At 45.4% G+C, this 23,831-nt stretch overlaps 1 protein-coding gene and 1 long non-coding RNA gene across 3 annotated transcripts; both read right to left on the reverse strand.

The window, feature by feature from the left end:
* Positions 1 to 1,469: 1,469 nt before the first annotated feature.
* Positions 1,470 to 21,723, reverse strand: DRAM1 (DNA damage regulated autophagy modulator 1). 2 transcript variants are annotated; one of them, XR_014539180.1, is made up of 7 exons: positions 20,658 to 21,723; positions 14,561 to 14,628; positions 13,393 to 13,535; positions 7,026 to 7,203; positions 5,836 to 5,894; positions 2,688 to 3,449; positions 1,470 to 2,325 (listed from the first exon to the last, which is right to left on the reverse strand). XR_014539180.1 is itself a non-coding variant. In XM_083574155.1 (7 exons), the coding sequence occupies exons 1-7, from the start codon at positions 20,855 to 20,857 to the stop codon at positions 2,003 to 2,005; spliced, it is 786 nt and encodes a 261-aa protein (XP_083430281.1). In that variant the 5' UTR covers positions 20,858 to 21,716; the 3' UTR covers positions 1,470 to 2,002. The 2 variants fall into 2 exon arrangements, 1 of the variants encoding a protein (XP_083430281.1); XM_083574155.1 differs by having other exon boundaries at positions 1,470 to 2,047; positions 3,357 to 3,449; positions 20,658 to 21,716.
* LOC310743739 lies at positions 6,209 to 7,018 on the reverse strand. Its single transcript, XR_014539207.1, has 2 exons — positions 6,792 to 7,018; positions 6,209 to 6,709 (listed from the first exon to the last, which is right to left on the reverse strand). It is a non-coding gene; the product is annotated as an uncharacterized lncRNA (long non-coding RNA).
* Positions 21,724 to 23,831: the final 2,108 nt, after the last annotated feature.

The raw sequence follows: 23,831 nt of genomic DNA on the forward strand, positions 1-23,831 counted from the left end.
TGGCAGACTAGCTTGGTCACTCATACACCATACACCAACTATCAGGTAACTGATAGCTACGTCTGTTGTTAAATAAATATTGCCTGCAACACTAGAGAGATATTTTAGAGCAATGTGATAATAGTTTTATTTGAAAGCCATCTGAATTAATTTTGTGCTGGTTCAATAGGTCCTTTTTGTTAATTATTATATTGGAAGTCACCTCGGGGTTTGATCCAAAAGTGGCCTATAACGAAAAATAGTATAAATACATTATGATTAGCAGCTGCTTTTTTCTACAAGCACAGGAAAAAGCAATTAATTTGTCTTATGGTGACTATCTGATCAGACTTCAAGCTGCCCACACATTTATTTCTTCCCAGGGAAGTAGATCAATTATTATTTAAGGATTTAGGGGCAATACACACTACCAATATGGTCCTTTAGTGCCATCTACTGTGCAGTCAAGAAAGTATTACATATACATTATTATATACATACAAAAAACCTTAGCAATCTGATTTGTACAAGCAGTCCCTTTTATTTTGTTCAGCATTTTTCACACACGTTTTTTCACATTTTCACCACAGATATTAATTTTGTCATTCCTTTTCCAAAAGAACAGAGAAATGTTGGTGTGTGTTTTTTTTTTAAAAAAGCAACAACAAAAAGATTCCCCTGTCAAGTAAACAAAAGCCTATATGTGCATTTAGTGAATTTATAATGTTACTCTTATGGTGCATGTGCACACATCTCCTGGAAGTGTTTTTAGTATCACTAATGGAAAAGACAGACTTTGACCCCAGTCCAGAGCTAGTTAGCTTTTCTAACTCCTGCTGAGTTCAATGGGATGTAATTGCCAAGTAAATGTGTATAGCATAGATCAGTGGCATAGCGTGGGTTGCCAGGGCCCGGGGCCACATGGAGGGGGGAGCTAGGGAAATGGACAGAGTATGCATGCACATTCAACTGCCTAATAGCGTCACCCAGGAGATCACAGCTATAGATAAGAAGGGTCCTTCCATTGTCTGGAGAGGTCACTTCCTGGTTTGCATGGAGCTGTTTTCAGCGGCATGCGACTCCTGGAGGACTGGCCAGCACTCAACGTAGCCCTTGGCCCAAAAAAGAATGTAGCCACCCCTGTTTGATTTCAATAGGACATGTAGCCCACAAGGCCAAGTTAGCCATGACTAACTGAAGACCATGGCAGCCTGAGGACATGAGGAAGATGCCTCAGGCAGCAGATGTTGAGGGGCAGGCAGTTGTGGTGAGGCAAGGACAGAGTTGGCTGTGCCATAAAGGTTTTCCTGCATCCGCGAAACAAGCTTAGTGCCCTAAGGTGCAACAGAGGCAGCTAGTGCTGAAGTAATATTCAATGGTTAGTTTCTGTAGCCAGAACATCTTATTCTTTTATCTGAAGCAGCAAGAAGCCTTGAGCAAGCCTTGCTGAAGCCCCTTTATGTTCAAAAAGGACCTGAACCACAACAACCTCTCTTTAAATCAGGGCCAGTTTATTTCCTAATACATAAAAGCAGACATTACTATCCACAATGAATACTAGGCATTTTAAAACACAATCTTAAGCACAGTCAGTTGAAAGAAAGCCCCACCAAGTTCACCAATGGGACCGACTTCACCAGACTGCAGCCTGAGTTTTACTTTGAGGCCATCATGACTTCCAACAAATAGAAAGAAGGCAACAGTTGTCGAGGAGGGACGTCTCTTCCTCTCCGTTTTTCCCAGAAGTTAACGTTTTTCAGACATTCCCATTTTTAAAAATGAAACTGGAAAGAAGTATTTAAAAATACAAAAAGGATTTAGAACACAGGTTAAAAGGGGAAACGAGGCACATGGGGATATTAGTAAAAGTAAAAGTAATCTCTCCCTTGACTATGATTAGGCAAACTTGCAGCGTTGATCCACCAGGTTTGCGTCACACCAGATTTTACCGTTCTGGAGTTTCCCCAACAGTTTCTTTAATGCCCTCGACCCCAGCTTCTATGATTCAAACTATAAAAAGTGGTCATAGGTTTCCATGTAGCTCTGTTGATATCCGTATTGTAACTCCCTGGAACAAAAAGAAAATGAGAATAACCAGTCACTACAAAGTACTGGCTGCACATGTGTTACGCGGTAGACAGGCATGCAGGCAGAAAAGTTACAAAATATTTGGCATTAGTAGAAAAAGGTTTGTTTCATCTAGTATTTGAAGAGAGCTGGGGCCCCAGTCTTAAATATAATTTAAATCCAGGCAAAGCTAATAAAACTGACCTCATCCCAAAACAACCCAAAGTCATGCATACGTGTATCTATGGTGAACAGATTTTTTTTTTTAAATGCACCTGTCTATTGCCAGAATTAGGGATGCGGGTTGCACTGTGGGTTAAACCACAGAGCCTAGGACTTGCCGATCCGAAGGTCAGCGGTTCGAATCCCCACGACGGGGTGAGCTCCCGTTGCTCGGTCCCTGCTCCTGCCAAACTAGCAGTTTGAAAGCACGTCAAAGTGCAAGTAGATAAATAGGTACCACTCCAGCGGGAAGGTAAACAGTGTTTCTGTGTGCTGCTCTGGTTCGCCAGAAGCGGCTTAGTCATGCTGGCCACATGACCCGGAAGCTGTACACCAGCTCCCTCAGCTAATAAAGCGATATGAGCGCCGCAACCCCAGAGTCGGTCACGAGTGGACCTAATGGTCAGGGGTCCCTTTACCTTTACTGCCAGAATTGGCAACTAAAGGCTGGGTACTGGTAGTGGTTTTTCAGAAACTTGAATGTGTCTGAAACTGCAGTACTTTTTCCAGTTCAGAATTAATGGCCAAAATTATCCCCACTGCCGCTCTTTGTGCCTAAGGGTACCATATGCTGAAACCACCACTTTCAGGGACAAATAGGGGCCATGCAGAAATGATAAGAGGACCTTTTGGTTCAGACGGTGGAATTCCCTTCTACTAGAGCTATGTGCATCCCCCTTGTTGACATCTTTTTGTCACTGAAAACACAGCTGCTCTGTTCGAAATAGGAGGGTTAACAAGGTTATTGTGCTGTTTGTTTTGCGACAATGTATTCTGCTGATGGTCATTATTGTGAATTTATTGCTCTGTTCTATTTTGCATTTTATCGTTAATAACCTTTGTTGAAGGGCATCTACAAACAACAACAAGAGCAGCTGCAGCAGGTGGATTTTTGGCAGCATACTGGCATGGGCCCGCCCTTGATCCAGATTTGGTGTGCATTCTGGAGCATGCGCCCCTATGGCTGCTTTTTCTTAAGGACAAAAATGATGTTTAAAGCAATATGCTTATGGCAATGTACAGTTTGGCCCTCAGACTCTGAAGCCCTTTTGCTCTGAACATGAAACCTTTTGTTCTGCCATACTCACCTGAAAATCTCCGATGAACGTTAAGAAGAAGAAAACAAAACTGAAGGCTACTACCCATTCGCAGATTGCACTCACAAAATGAAACACATAATCCTAATGGAAAGGAGAAATAAAAAGGAATTCTAAACACTAAACATGGCAAACAGAAGGCAAGTCAGACAGGCAGATACCAATTAATGTATACACCAGGAGAACACAAAGGAGATGCCTATTTTTATTTTGGAGACATACATTTCGTGTTTTTTGTTTTTTTTTTAATGTTAAACTCCTTAGAACAATTACATTGGAGACACTGAGGTTCACATTTCCTTGTTAATCCTTCCAAAATTTTGAATAATTTTATTACAGTTTTCTCTCTCTCTCTTTGATGGGTATTGCTTTTAAGACTTTTTTTTGTAAGAAAAGCTGTTTAAAAATAATAATGATCTAGATTTTCAAGATAGTCTATTGGTCACTTGTTCAGTATTTTGCCATTTTGAAGTTTTATGATCTTTTTAATCATTTTACTGCATTCCGCCTTGATATCTTTTTGACCTGGCTGTTTACAAATATTCAAATAAATAAATCCTCTCATGCCTCAGGATACAAACATATTGTTAAAAAGAATCATTAGGGATTATTTTCACCCATTTACACTCTGTAGCAAGATTGTGTAGCAAGGTACGTTCTCCCCCACCCCCCTTTATTTTATTTTTATTTTATGAGATTCATAAGCCACGTGCTCCCTCTTGTGGTATATCATACCCACAAAAATACTTGCAGAAATTCGGAATTTCCAGTGAGGTTAGTCTGCAGCAAAAACAGAGTGCCTTGTTGCTCCTTAAAGACTAACAAATGTATTAAGGCAGAAGTTTTAATGGACTAAAGCCTGTTTCTTTAGATGCATGAAGTGAGGGAGGCAGACAAATGAATCATCAGGTCCACTCTAGTCAAGACTGTTCCCCTCACTGCAACCAATTTTCTTTTATTTTTTTCTTTTGGTATTTTAAAATTGTAAACCTCCCCTCTGGGTGCCTCAGCAAAAAGGCTGCCTATAAATGCAGCAAATAAGTGTTACCCTCAGCAGGCAAGTGCATATATATGGGTGCATAAGCAGAAATTTGTAGGCAAGCACCATCACAATTAAATAAATGATGCTGGCATCTGTCTGCCTTGGGAGACAGTGGAGGATTGAAGCTTTGGGGGTGAGGTCAAGCTGTTGGAAGGTTGTAGTGCCTACTGTGGCTGTAGAGACCGAAGCAAGAGACACATTTGCAGCTGAAGGCATCTGAATTTAGTGCACATCTCCTAACTTTAGTACGTATCCGCCTAAAGGTAGGATAGGGCTGATTATGCAAACTCCTTCATTTATACCACTTCAAACCCCGTGCACAGCCTCCAAAACCCGAATGTGTAGCTTCTCACCCCCTGATTCCTACGCAGATGTTGTCACTGAACCATTTCATTCCCAAACTGAAATAGGGCTGCAGCAGCTATAGGAAACATTAAACTTTAAATGAACACTATGTTGTACCAGGAAGGTGGAGCGTCTCCACCCCCATCGTTCAGCCCAGACACTGAGGTCCAGCTCCAAGGGCCTTCGGGTGGTTCCCTCACTGCGAGAAGTGAGGTTACAGGGAACCCGGCAGAGGGCCTTCTCGGTGGTGACGCCATGTGGAATGCTCTCCCACCAGATGTCAAGGAAATAAGCAACTATCTGACTTTTGGAAGACATCTGTAGGCAGCCCTGTTTGGGGAAGTTTTAAATGTTTGATGTTTTATTCTGTTTCAATATTCTGTTGGGAGCCACCCAGAGTGGCTGGGGAAACCCAGCCAGATGGCCAGGGTATAAATAATTTATTATTATTATTATTATTATTATTATTATTATTATTATTATTATTTGCTTCGCTCATTCTGACCCCAAGTGTAAGGAGCCTACTTGCAGCAAGGAGAGCATTACTGCTTCCCCAAACACAAAGGTGAAAAGCCTGCTTTTTGCTTGCTGCACTTGATGATCCAAAAAGAGATTCTGACAGCTCTGGCCACCCAGTGGGATGAGTGAATAAAATGGGGCAGAGGTAAGTAACAGTGTATGTGCTGCAATGCCCTTTTTTTGGGGGGGGGAATATGTGTCTCCCCCTCTGTATCCTGATGTTGGCACACCTATGCATTCTCAGTGCTAACTTAGAAAGAAAGCTCATCTTGTTCTCAATTTACCTATCACCAACGTTAAACACGCTTAGATGTTAAAAGGTACGTACATTCTTTTGCATTATATTAAATATCACGAAACAATATGGCAGCTTTTATAACTATGGCTATCTATGTAAATGCAAAATGGTTCTTAGCCTTGCACAACTTAGCTTAGTCTGTGCAGCTTCCAACTTACCAGAGTTAAGCCCTTTATTGTCTACTTTTGCCTATTTTAATTTGAAAGTATTGAACAACCAAACAAAATGGAAAAACTATTATATATTTTTACTTAGTACGAATTTACCTTTTCACCTGGATTCCATTCAATCTTTGTTATGGAAACTAGTGAAGCACACGCAATCACTGGAGGAGAGGGTGTTAAAGGGAAACAACCGTTTTAAAATGTAATGCTATTTTTGGCTTGTAATGCAGCAATACGTAATTATTCACACAGAGGAATGGAACAGTCAGCGGGAGCCAGAACACAAACATACACAAACTTCCACAGACAATTGCAAGAAGCATGACACACGTCTCATTTTAGAATTTATACAGGAAAGCAGATGAAGTTAGCATCCGGTTTAGATTTTAAATGCCTAAATGTTTTTTCCCCCCTCTGGTCACAGACTTTTTATTTCAATGATAGGACCTTTGACTGATTGATTTTTTTAAAAAAAATGTTTAAAAGTTCTCCAAAATGCTATGAACTGTAGGTTGGCAAATCACAGTCACTTCAGGAACTTTTATTATCATCAAATCTCAGAGTAGCCACACATGCAGTTCTGTCCTCAGAACTGTTTTGGAATAAGGACTTATCCACACTTCCTCTTCCCTGGGGAAAACTTGCTCTTTACTGCTGAATCGGAGCAAACGTCAGCTGGGTTTCCCACAGATTGCTACTGGTTCTGATTTATTGCTAAAGAGCGGGGTTTCCAAGGGAAAGCAGCAGGGCAAAGGCAAAACCGCTTGCAATCTATGGCCTGATGACCTTGGTGATTCTCAGTAGTCTTGTTATTTTACTCTCATGGTTGGTACCTCTGATCTCTACTTGCTGTGACTGCATAACTTCATCCCTGGATAATAACCAACACGAGCAAACAGCCCTTGATCATCCAGGAATTCTTTTCCTTATTTTATCGCCAACCATGCTTTTGAGTGCAACCAAGCTTTCACAAACCCTTAGGTCATATAATCGAATCACGAGAAGGAAACAAATTCAAAGGGCCAATGCCTCAGAACCGATGATCACGTAAACAAGACCCTAACTCCAACTCTCAACGTTACTTAAATTTTATGGCTGTAATCATCAAATCGTTCCATTCTTAGTAGTCTGCTAAGCCTCAATAATAAAAGATGTAGAGAATAGCAGAATGAACATGTTACTTTCAGTGAAGGCATTTCAAATAACTGAATGCAATAGGAATGGGTTGTTGTTGTTGTTAAGGTAGAGTATTCATGCTTTAAACAGGCAGAGTGACATACTGAAAAGGATACTGGGAATGATAGCTACCCAAGTCATTACACAGAAGAACAGCCTTGTGTGACATGCACACGAACTGCTCCATTGTGGATGCGACTTGTAAGAGATTACAGTCTGAAGCACAATGTACAGAGCACCAGACACAAAAGCTAAAAGAGCACCTCCATCGTGGACAGCAGGAACTGCTAGCTCCTGAAAAGACAATTGGAAAAGCATTATCTACTACTGTATTGCAATTTCGCTAATAAACACAAAAAGGAGACTGATACTGCAGCAAACACGCAGAGGGTAAACACAAGAAGACAGACTGGATTTGTCAATATCTCCGCAGATGAGACTGAAAAGAAACCATGAAACTTTGATGCATTGTGCATCCCTGTTCTCAGAATTTTCCATATGGTTCCAGGACAGTCAAAACTGCACAGAAGAACTGTGATGCTTTATGGTTTACACATGTTATGCTTTGTTCTCTTCCTTTTTGGTATGCTTGCACTTCTTCTTTTTCAACCGATCAATTAAAGGATAGGGGAGAACCCGCACATAGAAAAGCAATGTGACCTTGTTTTCCGTCATGCTCATTTTATGCAACCAATAATTATTTTCTGCAGAATATCCACAGTTCTGTAATCAAGAACCTGGCTTCAGAATCGAAGGGTGAGATTTTGGTTCTTGTTATTTGCTAGTTGGCCTTGAACAATCTGCTTAACCTTGCTTGACTTTGGCATCTGCACATGAAGTTAATTACCTCATTCACTCTTCTCATATCTTATGCTACAAATTCTTGCAAAACCTAAGGCACGGGGCACAGCTTCTGAATATATAAATGCCACAATGTGAAGGGTTAAGGACAATTTGACTTGTCCACTTAATTCTGCACAGCAGTGCATTAATAACCATGGGAAAGCATGAAACTAGCAACACAACCCACAGATTTAAACAAAACAATCAAACAATGGAATTTTGTCTTTGTTTAGCAGCTAGCTACTCTGAACAGGTATCTGGACACAGCAGTGGGCTGGAGGAGGGCTCAAGCCATCAACATGTGTGTTAACTGGCTGCCAGGTATATAATAAATTGTTTCTAAAATGCCTTCTCTCGTTTATTTCCATGCCATCATTTGATGCCATTAGATCTTCCAAAGGAACATTGTTGGGAGAACCACATTTTTTGTGGTTGTTGACTAATAATAATAATAATAATAATAATAATAAATTTTATTTATATCCCGCCCTCCCCAGCCGAAGCTGGGCTCAGGGCGGCTAACAACAATAAAACAATACAAAGTACAACACAAACAACGCTCTAAAATCATTCATTATAAAATTAATTAAGTTCAAGCCACTGGCCACTATTGGGCCAGAGCTCCACGAAGATTGCCGAGGGAGGGAGTCAGGCTGTGCCCTGGCCAAAGGCCTGGCGGAACAGCTCTGTCTTGCAGGCCCTGCGGAAAGATGTCAAGTCCTGCAGGGCCCTAGTCTCTTGTGACAGAGTGTTCCACCAGGTCGGAGCCACAGCCGAAAAAGCCCTGGCTCTAGTTGAGGCCAGCCTAACTTCTCTGTGGCCTGGGACCTTCAAGATATTTTTATTTGAAGACCGTAAGTTTCTCTGTGGGGCATACCAGGAGAGGCGGTCCCGTAGGTACGAGGGTCCAAGGCCGTATAGGGCTTTAAAGGTTAAAACCAGCACCTTAAACCTGATCCTGTACTCCACCGGGAGCCAGTGCAGTTGATATAGCACCGGATGAATGTGATCTCGCAGCGAAGACCCCGTAAGGAGTCTCGCTGCAGCATTCTGCACCCGCTGGAGTTTCCGGGTCAGTCTTAAGGGCAGCCCCACGTAGAGCGAGTTACAATAATCCAGTCTGGAGGTGACCGTCGCGTGGATCACAGTGGCTAGGTCAGGGCGAGAGAGGTAAGGAGCCAACTGCTTAGCTTGGCGGAGATGGAAAAATGCCGCCTTTGTTATAGCTGCAATCTGCGCCTCCATGGAAAGGGAGGTGTCGAAGATTACACCCAAACTCTTAACGGACGGTGCTGGCACTAACTGCGCCCCCGCAAGAGATGGGAGTTGCCCCCCCAATCCCATATCGTCCCGTCCCAGCCACAGGACCTCTGTCTTCGAAGGATTTAGCTTCAACCGGCTCCCACGTAACCATCCAGCCACAGCTTCCAGACATCTGGTCAGTGTGTCTGGGGCCGAGTCAGGATGGCCATCCATCAACAGATAGAGTTGGGTGTCATCGGCATACTGATGGCAACCCAGCCCAAAACTCCGGACAAGCTGGGCGAGAGGGCGCATAAAGATGTTGAAAAGCATTGGGGAGAGTATCGCACCCTGAGGTACTCCACACACCAAGGAGTGGCGCGATGACAATTCCCCCCCAAGCGCCACCCTCTGTCCCCGACCAGAGAGAAACGAGCGCAGCCATTGAAGGACTGTGCCCTGGATCCCCACGTCGGCAAGGCGGTGGTCCAGAAGTTCATGATCGACCATGTCGAAAGCTGCTGACAGATCTAGAAGAATCAGCAGCCCCGACCCGCCTCGATCCAGCTGTCTACGAAGATCATCTGTTAGGGCAACCAGAGCTGTCTCGGTCCCATGACCAGCGCGGAAGCCAGACTGGAATGGATCCAGAGCCGATGTTTCATCCAGAAACCCACCAAGCTGTTCAGCAACCGCTCTCTCAATCACCTTACCCAGGAACGGAAGATTCGAAACCGGGCGGTAATTGGATAGATCTAAAGGATCTAATGATGTTTTCTTTAAGAGCGGGCGCACCACTGCCTCCTTCAGTTCCCCTGGGAATGTCCCCGTGCCAAGGGACAAATTGATGATATCCCCCAGGAGGGCCCGCACCTCGTCTGGACACGCTCTAATCAGCCAAGACGGGCACGGGTCGAGAGGACAGGTGGTGGGCTTTCCAGCTCGGAGGAGTCTGTCTACATCGGCTGGGGATATCCGGTCAAAGTGGTCCAATACTGGACCCGAGGACAGTCGAGGGGCCTCCAGTTCCTTTATTGTATCCAAATTGGCAGGGAGGTCATGGCGGAGCAACAAGACCTTCTCCGCAAAAAAGCTCGCAAATGCCTCACAGCCGTGTGTCAAATTGTTATTTAAATTTGGCTGTCCTTCAAGGGACGTTAAAGACCTGATTATACTAAATAATTGCGCCGGGCGAGAGCTAGCGGATGCAATGGAGGCCGAGAAGTAAGACTTCTTAGCAGCCTTCACCGCCATCTCATAGGTTTTCATAAAAGCCCTATAAGATGTTCTTGAGGCTCCGTCACGGGCACCCCGCCATACTCGCTCTAGCCGTCTGAGGTCCCGCTTCATTTTCCGGAGCTCCTCGGTAAACCAGGGAGCCCGGTTTCTGCGGGGTCGCAGAGGGCGCTTCGGTGCGATCTCATCGATGGCTGCCAGGAGCTGGATATTCCAGCCCTCAACAAGCTCAGTCAATGAGTCGCCAGGGGGAGCAAGGTCCCGCAAGGCTTGGCGGAATCTATCAGGGTCCATCAGCCTCTGCGGGCGAGCCCAAATCGGCTCGGCACCTAAGCAGGGTGGGGGTGGAAAGTCAATCCTGGCTTTCAGAGCGTAGTGATCAGACCATGGCACCTTCATCGAAGGAGACATGATCACATCTATACCTGCACCAAAGATCAAATCCAGCGTGTGGCCTGCTTGATGTGTGGGGCCCGAAACAAACTGGGAGAGCCCTAGTGTCGCCATGGAAGACACCAGGTCCAGAGCCTGTGAGGAGGGAGTGGCATCAGCATGGATGTTGAAGTCCCCCAATACCAATAGGTTAGGGAACTCCAAGGCCCAGCCGGCCACCGCCTCCAATAGGCCTGACAGGGTGGCTGCTGGTGCGCTAGGTGGCCGGTACACCAGCCAGACAGCCAAGCTCTCCTCGGAGCCCCACACTAGGCCAACACATTCAATGCCGGGGATCGATGGTGATGGTAGAGCCCTGAAAGAACAATCTTCCCGGATTAATAATGCCACCCCTCCCCCCCGGCCCACAGTCCGTGACTGGTGGAGGACGGAGAAACCCGGGGGCGCCATCTCTCTTAAGGTAACTGTTGCCCCTTCGCGCACCCAGGTCTCCGTCACACAAGCCAGGTCAACCCCCTGCGAGATAAAGAAATCTCGCAGGGTGGCGGTTTTGTTGCCTATAGACCTGGCATTGCACAGCACCAGTGACGGAGGTGAGTAGTCCTTGCTCGCCCTACCCTCGTCCCTCGGGATGAGGCGCAGATTGGAAGGGGTACGAGCATATCCATATCTCGATCCCCTTCGCCTATAACATCTGCCCCCACCGCCATACCTCCCTCGCCCCTCCACGGTAGCAATCCCAAGCCTCATAGTAGCCTCCATTGATGGCAATTAATGTTATTCTTTCGCAGCCTAAGACAATAAAACCTTAAAACAATAAAAACAAAAAACAAAACAACCCAGAAAACAATAAAACAATACAAATAAAAGCTACAAAATTACAAATTCATCAAAATCTAACGAATTCCCAAGCCCACCCAAACATCCCTCCCACCCCCATATATAAAAATCTAAAGGGAAAGGAACATTTTAAAACATGTTAAAAAGAACTCTGCGCCCCTCGGGGTCCTCATGGGCAGTAGCAGCATCAGTGGCAACAACCGTCCCTGTGAGGCCCCACCTGGGCCAGATAGTGGCAGGAGCAGTCCTTGTGAGGCTTTAGGCCCCGCCCCAGGCCAGATGGTAAGTGGCAAGAGCAGGCCCTCAGACACTCACAGGGGAGTCCTCCTGGGCAGCAGAGCAGACCTTTGAGGCTTCAGGCCCCGCCCCAGGCCAGATGGTGAGTGGCAAGAGCAGGGCCCTCAGACACTCACAGGGGAGTCCTCCTGGGCAGCAGAGCAGTCCTTTGAGGCTTCAGGCCCCGCCCCAGGCCAGATGGTGAGTGGCAAGAGCAGGGCCCTCAGACACTCACAGGGGAGTCCTCCTGGGCAGCAGAGCAGACCTTTGAGGCTTCAGGCCCCGCCCCAGGCCAGATGGTGAGTGGCAAGAGCAGGGCCCTCAGACACTCACAGGGGAGTCCTCCTGGGCAGCAGAGCAGTCCTTTGAGGCTTCAGGCCCCGCCCCAGGCCAGATGGTGAGTGGCAAGAGCAGGGCCCTCAGACACTCACAGGGGAGTCCTCCTGGGCAGCAGAGCAGTCCTTTGAGGCTTCAGGCCCCGCCCCAGGCCAGATGGTGAGTGGCAAGAGCAGGGCCCTCAGACACTCACAGGGGAGTCCTCCTGGGCAGCAGAGCAGACCTTTGAGGCTTCAGGCCCCGCCCCAGGCCAGATGGTGAGTGGCAAGAGCAGGGCCCTCAGACACTCACAGGGGAGTCCTCCTGGGCAGCAGAGCAGACCTTTGAGGCTTCAGGCCCCGCCCCAGGCCAGATGGTGAGTGGCAAGAGCAGGGCCCTCAGACACTCACAGGGGAGTCCTCCTGGGCAGCAGAGCAGTCCTTTGAGGCTTCAGGCCCCGCCCCAGGCCAGATGGTAAGTGGCAAGAGCAGGGCCCTCAGACACTCACAGGGGAGTCCTCCTGGGCAGCAGAGCAGACCTTTGAGGCTTCAGGCCCCGCCCCAGGCCAGATGGTGAGTGGCAAGAGCAGGGCCCTCAGACACTCACAGGGGAGTCCTCCTGGGCAGCAGAGCAGACCTTTGAGGCTTCAGGCCCCGCCCCAGGCCAGATGGTGAGTGGCAAGAGCAGGGCCCTCAGACACTCACAGGGGAGTCCTCCTGGGCAGCAGAGCAGACCTTTGAGGCTTCAGGCCCCGCCCCAGGCCAGATGGTGAGTGGCAAGAGCAGGGCCCTCAGACACTCACAGGGGAGTCCTCCTGGGCAGCAGAGCAGACCTTTGAGGCTTCAGGCCCCGCCCCAGGCCAGATGGTGAGTGGCAAGAGCAGGGCCCTCAGACACTCACAGGGGAGTCCTCCTGGGCAGCCGAGCAGTCCTTTTGAGGCTTCAGGCCCCACCCCAGGCCAGATGGTAAGTGGCAGGAAGGAGCAGGGCCCTCAGACACTCACAGGGGAGGTGTAATAGTGACAGACACCTGGAATTACCGGTATCTGCCCTGCACTCCTTCAATGGCCACCACGTGCCTGTCATTCAGTAAACCAAGAAACAGTCTTTAGGAGGACTTTGACCTCTGGATGAGAGAGTCATTGCATTGCTCCATGCAGTATCAGTTCCAATTCTTGGTTGCTGATTTGCCCAGAGGTTTTGTTTTTGTCTTTTTAAGGACTAGCTTTAGAATGTGATATATATATGGTATTCTTAACTACTTGTAGGCCAGATGAAGGAAAAGCAAAATATCAATTGAGGAAAGACAGACAGAAAGATAAATTTTATTTGGGCCTACCTGAAAGCTTGCAACAATGCCCATTCCAACGCAACCTATCCATCCAACAAACAGTGATAGTAAATTGAAACAGGGGGAAATGAAACGTGTCACTTCATTTTGCTCCTTGACAATTAGGTATCTTGCATACATCGTAACTGCACCTTTTTTGGAAAAAAGACAAAAATGCAAGTTATTAAGAAATTGGGACTAAAAGAAAATCATTCAACCCACTTTGATCTGATCCCAACAACACAGGGGAAGTAAGATTCTCCATCCTATTCAGATAATTTATATGCTATAAAGCTCTTCTGCGCAACACAGTGAGCAAAAGATGGAGGCCTCAAATAATGCTTTTCATTCATTTCAGTTCCCAACATTCTGTCCCATTCTGGAACAACCAAGAGCAGAACCTTGGGCGGGGAACGCAGATGACGGGCAGAAGTTGTGCAGATTTGATGATCAAATGATTGGGACAACTTGGGCTCGCAGCTAAGCTTGCTCTTCAGCCCCAGGGATGCACCCCTTTAATTTCTTCCATGTGCAAAAACAGTTGCTAACCCACCCTGTGGGAAGATGTAAGATACCAATTTATTAAAAGATGTATATTCCATTATTTCCAAAGAAAACCAAGGTGACTAACAGAAAGATCAAAACAAATCACAATGCAGGATGAAACAATACAGCTACTTAAAAAACCCAAACAAATTACTAGAACTCAAATGACCAAACTCTGACTCATGCAGGATCCATGCAATTCACAGTTCTAAACACTGACTTTTGCAGGACGGTACTTAAGAAAGGGATAAGTGCTTGGTCTTAACCTTTCTCCATCCCCTCTCCAACATAGGCATTTCTTGGAAATTTGCCACAGAAAGCCTACTTCCCTTCATAGTGTCTCTGGATGCCAGAATTCAGAAACTACCCTGGATTAAAATTTATAAAGCTAACATTGATGATAAAATTCACTTTAAGACTACTGGGTTTGGGCTGACTTCTAGCAGCCAATGCCACATAAATCCAGAGCAGAGAGAATATGCTGCATTTTTTGTGGTTTTTCCTATCTGAAAATATGTGCCCATTTTACAGGTAATCATTTTTACCCAGTCAAGTCTTAGGATGAGACAGACTAGAAATTTTAAATTAAAAATGTAATAACAGACACATACATACATACATACATACATACCTAGGAATGCTGAAATGTTAACCATAAATCCAAAAATACCACTTTCTGGAGGTTTTGCTCCTGTATCACTAAAAAAAACAAAACAAAAGCATGCAGTTGTAATATACAAGGAACACATTTAAATCTAACTGAAATAATAATGAGAGTCACTTTTGCTGCATTTTTACTGGGAAGGTTTATTAAATACCATGTAATATCCATACTCCTTTAGAAGAAGAAAAAAGAAAAACAGCTTTGCTAATCAAGTCAGAGAAACATTAACCAACATTACACTGAAGTCAATGAAACATGTCTAAAAATAAGTGAGTAACACCTTGAACATAACCACATTTATTTAGAAGAAAGTCCCATTGACTTCAGTTTCAGATTTACCACCAGATCTGTATGCTCAGGTTTGCAAACTTGCAGCCTGATTCTATACACATATATTTTGGAAGCAAGTTCAATTTTGTTCCATGAAAAGCTGCTCTGGTGCACATTATTAAAGTAGAATACTCCCAGTATCTCTGAGGTGCATTTGTATTAATAAGCAAGTCCCTTTTTATTTATTTGAATTTCTGCAGGCAGGGGGTAGTGACTCATTTTCCCTTTGTTTCAAAATCTGTTCTTGCCAGTGTAGATCCTTTAAAAAAACACACACCAAAAACCAATAAATTTTATCAGGTTATAATCTAGAGATAGGAATATAGCCATTCAAATGAGTGGGCTGCTGATATACTATCATCAGTGTTATGTACTGAAGCTGTTCACCCACAACTTAACAATCAGCATAGCTAACAGCCCAACAGATTGATAATTCCATCAGTGCTGAGACACTTATCAACTGCGAATAGTGTAGGACTGTGTGAGAGAGGAATGAACTGTCTTCCACTCCTCCAAACACATAATTGGTGGTGGTGTCCAAACTGACAGTGCCTGAACTCCCAGTCGTGCTGGGACTTTCATTTACATTTCCTGATTCATTGCTGGAAATTCCATATTTGGTCCATAGTCCTTGAAGCAAATATCTGAACCTGGAAAACAAGCATGCCTCATCCTGTGTGATTTTTAATTTTTCAAGAGATATGCAAATAGGAATCAGCCTGAATGTGTGTGCTGGTCTTACTGCACAATCTTTCTATAACATTTTGCAGTTTACTTTATCTGATTGATTGCTAAGCAAGCCAACTTCAAACAAAGTTGGTTTGTTTAACTCACTAAAACTAGGATTCCTGGTTTGTATGCAGTGCTAAGTATGGGATTCTTTGAAACTGAAAGTAAACTTTGCAGATACAAACTCCCTGTCGGTGCCAACCATCAGCTGGATTCCCCATACAGTACTTTATTTATTCATCTTTTAGAAACACCCTTACTTTTATTTTAATCCGCAGGATTTTTTAAAAAGTGTTAAGAGCCACAAATTAATTATAAATAAGCTCTAAGTAACTTGGTAGACAGCAGAAAACTCACGTCCCAAGTGACTCACTTGGGACAAATCTGAAGTACTTCTTCAATTAGAGACTGGCCTATACTACCTAAATAGTAAACTGAACTGCGATCACTTCAAAGTCTTTGAAGAGCATTAGGTAAGATGAGAATGGAATTTGCACCTGACCAATGTGCAATTTGAATTTCTTCTTGGAACACTTAATGGTTTAAGAGCATCACAAATAATTAAAATTGCATTGAATGCCATTCATTTTTATTTAAACCTTTAAAAATTGGGTTTATGCATGAGTTACAGCGTTTGAAAGATTGTCATTAAATAACATCTATAATGTGACTACATTTTAACTATGCTGTGAATTGTGCCTAAATGACAAAACAGTGAGGAAGCAAAAACATAAACATTTAACTTAGAAAAACTGCGTCCAGGTAACTAGTAATAAGACACTCTGGTTCTATTATTTTAGGCCCGTGGTTTTCAACCAGTGTGCTGTGGCACCCTGGGGTGGCTTGAATGATGGCCAGGGGTGCCGCAGGCAACACTGGCCTCTGTCCCTCTTTCCTCCTCTCCCACCTCTGGTTCCTTCTTGTGCCTCTGCCCCTCAAAGGCTTGCACAGCTGTTTGTTGCAGCAGCCCTGGCTACAAGCTCCCCAGGCGACTGGTGCTTCTAGGCCAGAAAGGGGTGATTCCCAGGACCCTATGGGGCAGTGCGAGGAGGCACCTCTCTTTGGGGGGGGGCTCAGCTCAGAGACCAGGGGAGGACTCCCAAGGGGAGGGGAGAGGAGTGGAGGCTGAGGGAACACTGCACTAGGGAGGGTGTTCAAAAAAAGGGTGAGAGGCTGCTAGCTCTGCAGGCAAGGGGTGACATAACTGGGCTCCTGTGCCCCACTGGGGTGCCGCAGAAAGAATGCAGTTGGTCAGGGGAGCCACGGACTCAAAAAGGTTGAAAACCTCTGCTATAAACCCACATTTATGTGGTTTTCTGTACAGACAAGAAAACACTTGCATATCTTATCCATTTCTGCTGGGATGAGTTCTTGAGTCATACTAGTGATCACGTTACCACAACTTTGTGATGGTTTGCAGTTGTTGCACGCCACCCCAATCTGCAAGCAGTGTGAGGCTCCAGGGGTTTATCCAGGGGTTTGTAATCCTCCATTAGATTTTAACGCCTGCTGGATCCAGGAATTAGAAGGATACAGCCTAACGCCTTCCGCCAATTAAAAAAAGCACAGATAATTGTGGATTTCCAGTAAAATGGATTTCCGTAACTTTTAATATTTCTGTTACAGTGCTTCAAGTAAGCACACATTAGCTATAAAATGGCTTTAAACCATATCAGTAATGCTTTCCCTCCTTTTTACAGATATCTAAAAAGCAATATAACAAAAGTTCTGGTCAGAAGTCAGTTTCCACTGTGTTGAGGGGAGACACAACCAAACAAAAATAGCTGTTCTGAAAAGCTTAACTCTGAGGCAGTTTTAGTTTTTTTTTTTAAAGGCTTGAAATTAAGGTTAAACAAAGGTAAAGCACTACAAAGAAAAGTTATGGCCAGCTTCGCTTTTGTTCATTTATTTGTCTCAGATTGGTCATGATGAGCCAACACACTGATCATTCAGTTCATGCAGCACCCAGAAGCTGCACTTTCCATTCTACATTCTACCCTCATCTTTTAAAGTTTTAAGATCAACTCAATGTATGTGTATTCTACTCTCTTGGGCCTAGCATGAGAGACACAGCAGAACAAGGAAGGGGATATATATATATATATATATATATATATATATATATATTGCGCTTTCATGTGCTTGGTTCAGCATTATTATCAGCCATAAAGACAACTAACTAGGGCCGGGCCACGAAAGATACTCCCGGGTTTCCAGAACCAGCACGGTCATGAGAAAAAAAGAAAGTGTGTACAATTTTATTGATAAATTATAGGAAAAAATAGGCAATAACCTTATATTTGAAAATATGCGTCCTGGAATTAGTCATGTTGCCAAGGGGCCATACCACAGAAACCAAAAACTTTCTACTAAATATGAATTGCACAGAGGAAATCCCGTATCTGCGTATGATTCCATGTCCGACTCTCTCTCTCTCTCTCTCTCTGTGTGTGTGTGTGTGTGTGTGTGTGTGTGTGTGTGTGTTTGTGTCATCTCACTAGATGCTGTTAAGTAGTACAGTAACCAATGATGCCCAGGGAAAGCATCCAAGTTTCTTTCTTCCACTGGAGACCAACTTTACGGCGGGGTCAGTTTCCTTAGCAGCAGAATGGCAACCGCTGCGCCATAGGAATACAAAACATTTCCCTTAAGCTTAAGTGTGTTTGAATGCACCCTCTTAGAATCATAGAATTGTAGTGTTGGAAGAGACCCCCCCCCCAAGGGTCATCTAACAATAAGCAAGGTTGCTATTTTCCTTGATGAAAGGTCTGTGGCTTTCATAGCTGCAAGCCAGGAAGAAAGTCAAGTGCTTGCTGCACTGGTAACAGAGGAAAGACTGGGAAAGCTTCGATTTTGTGTTTCTGCAAATCTTGCAGCTGCCATGCACAGAACCCTACATAGATGGAATAATTTCACAAAGTCAAGTGCTGTTTTCTCCACCACAAGTTCAAGTCCCAACAAATTCAGTGGGACTTGGGTTGCAATCCTGACCCACTTATCTAGAAGTAAGTCCTACTACTTCTGAGTAAATATTGTTAGGATTACACCGCTACCTCTACCTCAAGCTGCAATACACTGTCCTAAGTATACTTTACCTGATGCGATTTCTTATAGAAACAAACAGGGTTAAGGATTGGGTAATAAAAGTTGAAGTCTCGTGCACCCTTACTTGGGAGTAAGCCCCACTAAAATCAGTGGGATTTATTTCTGAGGAAAGACACATAGGATCAGTTAAACACATGAGCTACAACAATATGCACATTTACTCAGTAGGTCTTAGTCCTTCAGCAAACTGTTACTGTCTTGTCACAACTTGCTGTTAGTTATGGGTTCCTCAAGACAACCTGTTTACTGAGCGTTCAGCCTGATTTGCTTGACAAGGTTTAAGTTAAGTCTTGAGCATTCATTCTGTTTTGTCCGTGGAATTTTTATATGACAATCAGCATTCATTAAAGTTGCGATCCTAAACCCACTTTCTGGAGACTATAAATCCCACGGAAATCAGTGCAGCTTACACACCAGTAAGCTCCCTTAATCAAATTGGTGAGCGCTTTAAACCACATCCTTAACCTTTGGAATTGAAGACCTCACAGGCCAGGCCTACAAATGCAGCAGAATGTGGGATGCAACAGGCACAGGCAAACTCGGCCCTCCAGATGTTTTGTGACTACAACTCCCATCATCCCCAGCTAACAGGACCAGTGGTCAGGGATGATGGGAGTTGTAGTCCCAAAACATCTGGAGGGCCGAGTTTGCCTATGCCTGTTTGAGACTGTCGTAAGGAGACAACACTTTTGAATGCTTCACTATGTTTAAAGATCAAACGAAAACCTCCAAGTCAAGAATTAGCACATAAAGTACAAATACTTTAACCCAGCCATTTCCCCATACCACACCGCTTGTCTACTTGCCAGTATGATCCCTCTTGTATGAAGTGGTACAGTCCACTCCAATCATCTCAGAACATTACCACCAGACTCCCTTTCCCTCTGGGCCAGTTTATAGATCCAGCAAACTGAAATAGAATCATAGAATTGTAGAGTTGGGACCTCAAGGGTCATCTAGTCCGACCCCCTGCAACCCAGGAATCTCAACTAGAGCATCCATGACAGATGACCATCCAATCTCTGCTTAGAAACCTCCACTGAAGTTGAGTCATCCATCTTCTGAGGGGGTCCATTCCACTCTCTGACAGCTCTTGCCATCAAAAATTCCTCCTAATGTTTAGTCGGAATCTCTGCTCTTGTAACTGGAAGCCATTGGTTGTCATCGTCCCCAATAGCCTGGGCCACTTAAAACAGCATGTGGACAGTTGCATGTCAAAACACTCCCTGCATGAACTAAAACTCCCTGCTTACAGGAAAGTGAGAATGTCAGGGAGAAGCACCTGCCTTCTCTTAAAGGTCAAGCTAGCTTTCTATATGCAGGGAGTTGCCCCAACTCTCCATACAGGCAGGGTTTAGACATAAGGGACGCGGGTGGCGCTGTGGGTTAAACCACAGAGCCTAGGACTTGCCAATCAGAAGGTTGGCGGTTCGAATCCCCGCGACGGGGTGAGCTCCCGTTGCTCGGTCCCTGCTCCTGCCAACCTAGCAGTTTGAAAGCACGTCAAAGTGCAAGTAGATAAATAGGTACCACTCCGGTGGGAAGGTAAACGGTGTTTCCGTGCGCTGCTCTTGTTCGCCAGAAGCGGCTTAGTCATGCTGGCCACATGACCCGGAAGCTGTACGCCGGCTCCCTTGGCCAATAAAGCGAGATGAGCGCTGCAACCCCAGAGTTGGTCATGACTGGACCTAATGGTCAGGGGTCCCTTTACCTTTACCCTCCAGGGGTCAAGAAAACTTCCCCCACTTGATCTGGCATGCCTGTGATCGGATGCACTGGCTTCCCGCTGCACGTGTGTACCCAGCAACCCATCTACACGGGGGTGCCACTCTGTCCAATGGTTCTCCGACAGAGGGCGCCCTCCTCCTGCTCCCCCCCCCCCCCAAGCAGGGGCTCTTACCTGATGTACGGGAACAGCGGCTCCACGTGGCCTTCGAGGACAGCGATCACGTAGGAGATGATGAAGGAGGCCGAAGACCAGATGACCAGCAGCGTCGGAACGAAGGCCGCTCCTTGCGTGCAGCAGGGCATCCTGTGCTGCTGCCACCGCCAGCGGCGCCCCCTAGGGATCAGCGGCTCCCTCTCCCCGCCGCCAGGCATGGAGGCAAGAGAGGCCGCGCCGGCTCGCGGAAGCGGAGAGCAGCCAGGCAGGCGAGTGAAGTCACAAAGCGCCTGAAGTCACAAAACTTTTAATTGGGAGGCCAGAGGCGCCGCGCGCGCGCGCACACACACACGCCTTTTCTCCCTCCTCGCGCGAGCTTCGTGGAAGAGAACTAGGACACGCGCAGACACGACCAGTCCCTCGCTTTCTTCTGCGGCCGCCTCCTCCGAGTTGCTTCTATTCGCAGCTCAGTCCGACGCCCTTTTGGAAAGAGAGGGAAAAGGAGAGGCCACCGAGGTCTCTCTCGCTTCCTCCCACACACCTGCAGAAAGTTATCTCGCGCAGAGAGCAGGAAGTCTCTGTCTCTCTCTCTCTCTCTGTCTGTCTCTCTCTCTCTTTCTCTCTGCCTTCAGAGAGCGCAAGTCCAACCTCTAAGAAACCGAAGCGAGCCGAATTCCCCTCACAATCCCAATGCTGTCCTTTTCCAGGAAAAAGCGAATTCCGCTCGCATTCATCACAGTTCCGTTCTCCAACCCCCACAGAATCCTCCTCCTCCTCCTCCAAGCCCCATTCATAAAAACTTTCTCACACAAAAAGTTTTTGGTTTTTAAACTGGAGAAGCTATTCAGATGAACTCGGTTTCCCGCCTTGCACAAGTCCGGGTCGTGGTTTGCCCGGGCAGCGAGAGACGATTGCTGAAGTTCATAGGCGCGCAAAGTTCTGAGCGGGCATCCTTGCGCAACACAACGCGGCGAAAACGCTTCCTCGCGCAGCCATAAAGGGGAACTTTTCGGAGCTCGCCTCTCGACAACCTCAGCAAACCGGAGGGAGGAATTCCTCCCCCCCCTCCCCCATTGCTGAGATGTTTCTGGGATATTGTGCAATTCAATTCTGTTTTTTAAAAAAGCACGCGCTTTCCTGCCTCTCGAGTTCATCACCCGGGGATGAGCCTGAGAAAAAAAACATCCTGCATCCTTTCACCAGGGAAGCAAGCGGGCCTTTCACTTTCGTTTCTATTCTTCAGTTAGCTTCTTCTTTTTGGCTCTCTTTTACGGAAAGAGGGTGAGGGAGAGAATTCCCATTTAGCTAACACATGAGAGGGGCTCTAAATCATGAGTCACAATCATGCGAGAAAGCAATGAGGATGGTTGAGAAAGCCCCACTATTTCTCAACACCCTTCCACCTGGCCTAATGAATGGTTATCTTCTTTTTAAATTAAATTTGTCAGCAAGCATTGACATAAGAGTAAAAATACAACTAGTGGCCACCAAATAAAACATTTTACACAACGGTACAAAATATTGCATTGCATCTGTCAGAGTTTACAAAAAAATATTCTTGGTAGTGAAAGTAATTGCAAAAATGTTAAGATAGCCCACTCCAACTCCCACCAGCCCTGGCCAGGCTAAAGGTAAAGGGACCCCTGACCATTAGGTCCAGTCGTGGCCGACTCTGGGGTTGCGGCGCTCATCTCGCTTTCTTGGCCAAGGGAGCCGGCGTACAGCTTCCGGGTCATGTGGCCAGCATGACTAAGCCACTTCTGGCGAACCAGAGCAGCGCACGGAAACGCCGTTTACCTTCCCACCGGAGCAGTACCTATTTATCTACTTGCACTTTGAGGTGCTTTTGAACTGCTAGGTTGGCAGGAGCAGGGACTGAGCAATGGGAGCTCACCCCGTCACGGGGATTCGAACCGCCAACCTTCTGATCGGCAAGCCCAAGGCTCTGTGGTTTAACCCACAGCGCCACCCGCGTAGAAAAGGGTAAAAGGAATCCCACAACTTCAGGAGGATCATAAATCCCACATATTTGTGTATTTAGACTCTCCAAGACAAGAGTCCCTATTTTCCAGGTCCCTATCCACAGGCTCACAATCTTAAAAATTTACTTTAAAATTGTGCAGCTGCATTAAAAATTGGGGAGTCCGTCAGGGACCACATATAATTACTCAGTACAAAGTTATGATTTATATAGGAATAAAATTAGAAGGAAAAGCAGAAAGATTAGATTGATTAGACAGAAGGTTAGATCAGGCATAGGCAAACTCTGGCTCTCCAGATGTTTGGGTCTACAATTCCCATCATCCCTGACCACTGGTCCTGTTAGCTAGGGGTGATGGGAATTGTAGTCCCAAACATCTGGAGGGCCGGAGTTTGCCTATGCCTGGATTAGATCAATGTACTCCCTGATGTTCTTTGCCTTTTATACATCACGGCAGTCTGTTTGTTTGCATGTCTAACTCATTAAAGTAACATATGAAGGTTCCACTTCATATGTTTTATCTCTTTCAACCTGTCTTCAACATGAGCATTGGTCAAACATTATTACTCAGTTGTACTATAAACAATACCCTGATATTTCAGTATCCATGGTGGTTGTTAGCTACATGAGGACTTTGCACTTTGCTTAAGCATTTAAGGAAGTAGTAATGGTAAATGGGGCTTTTTGGCTGACAATTCACAATCCAACTGAAATTGAAGGAAAAACCAGTTGCACACAGAGCAAAGGCATAGTAATTCTCCCTTTTTCTGTATCTTGTTATACGGGGTCAAGTGGTCTTATAGACCTCTATGGGCAAAGATTCAAATGTCAGCATTAACTGGAAAATATAGCTCTCTCTTTCTGCAGTTTGGTCTTCAAGGAATAAAAGAGTGGAGCTAAAGAGTTTTGCCATAAAACCTAAACACAGAGAGTGGTACAGTATACAGATTAAGAAATCAGTATTAAAACGATAAGTGCATATACTGTAATGAACTTCAAACAAATGAGAGGGAGAAAAAGCAATAAGTTATTGCCTATAATCCACAATACACTTTGAATGAGTTCTGTTGTCTTTCATGGAAGAATGCAAGTGTGCATAAACAGTAGTGCATATTTGATTTCCAGAACTGACTGATATGAAGGAAATGGACTGCTTCATTTAAATAAAAACCCTGCAAGTAGTTGATTTGAGGATTATGTAATTATATTGC

Source organism: Podarcis filfolensis (genome assembly GCF_964270895.1).
Source record: "Podarcis filfolensis genome assembly, chromosome: 10".
NCBI classification, from domain to species: Eukaryota; Metazoa; Chordata; class Lepidosauria; order Squamata; family Lacertidae; genus Podarcis; species Podarcis filfolensis.

What these genes read in the sequence shown, in the direction of transcription:
- DRAM1 (XM_083574155.1), bottom strand. Translation starts at nt 20,857, where the DNA reads ATGCCTGGCGGCGGGGAGAGGGAGCCGCTGATCCCTAGGGGGCGCCGC. An exon ending in TAACATTTCAGCATTCCTAG is followed by an intron (nt 13,536 to 14,560) that starts GTATGTATGTAT and finishes TTTCCAAAAAAG; the next exon opens with GTGCAGTTACGATGTATGCA. An exon ending in CGTTCATCGGAGATTTTCAG is followed by an intron (nt 2,048 to 3,356) that starts GTGAGTATGGCA and finishes TTTTTGTTCCAG; the next exon opens with GGAGTTACAATACGGATATC.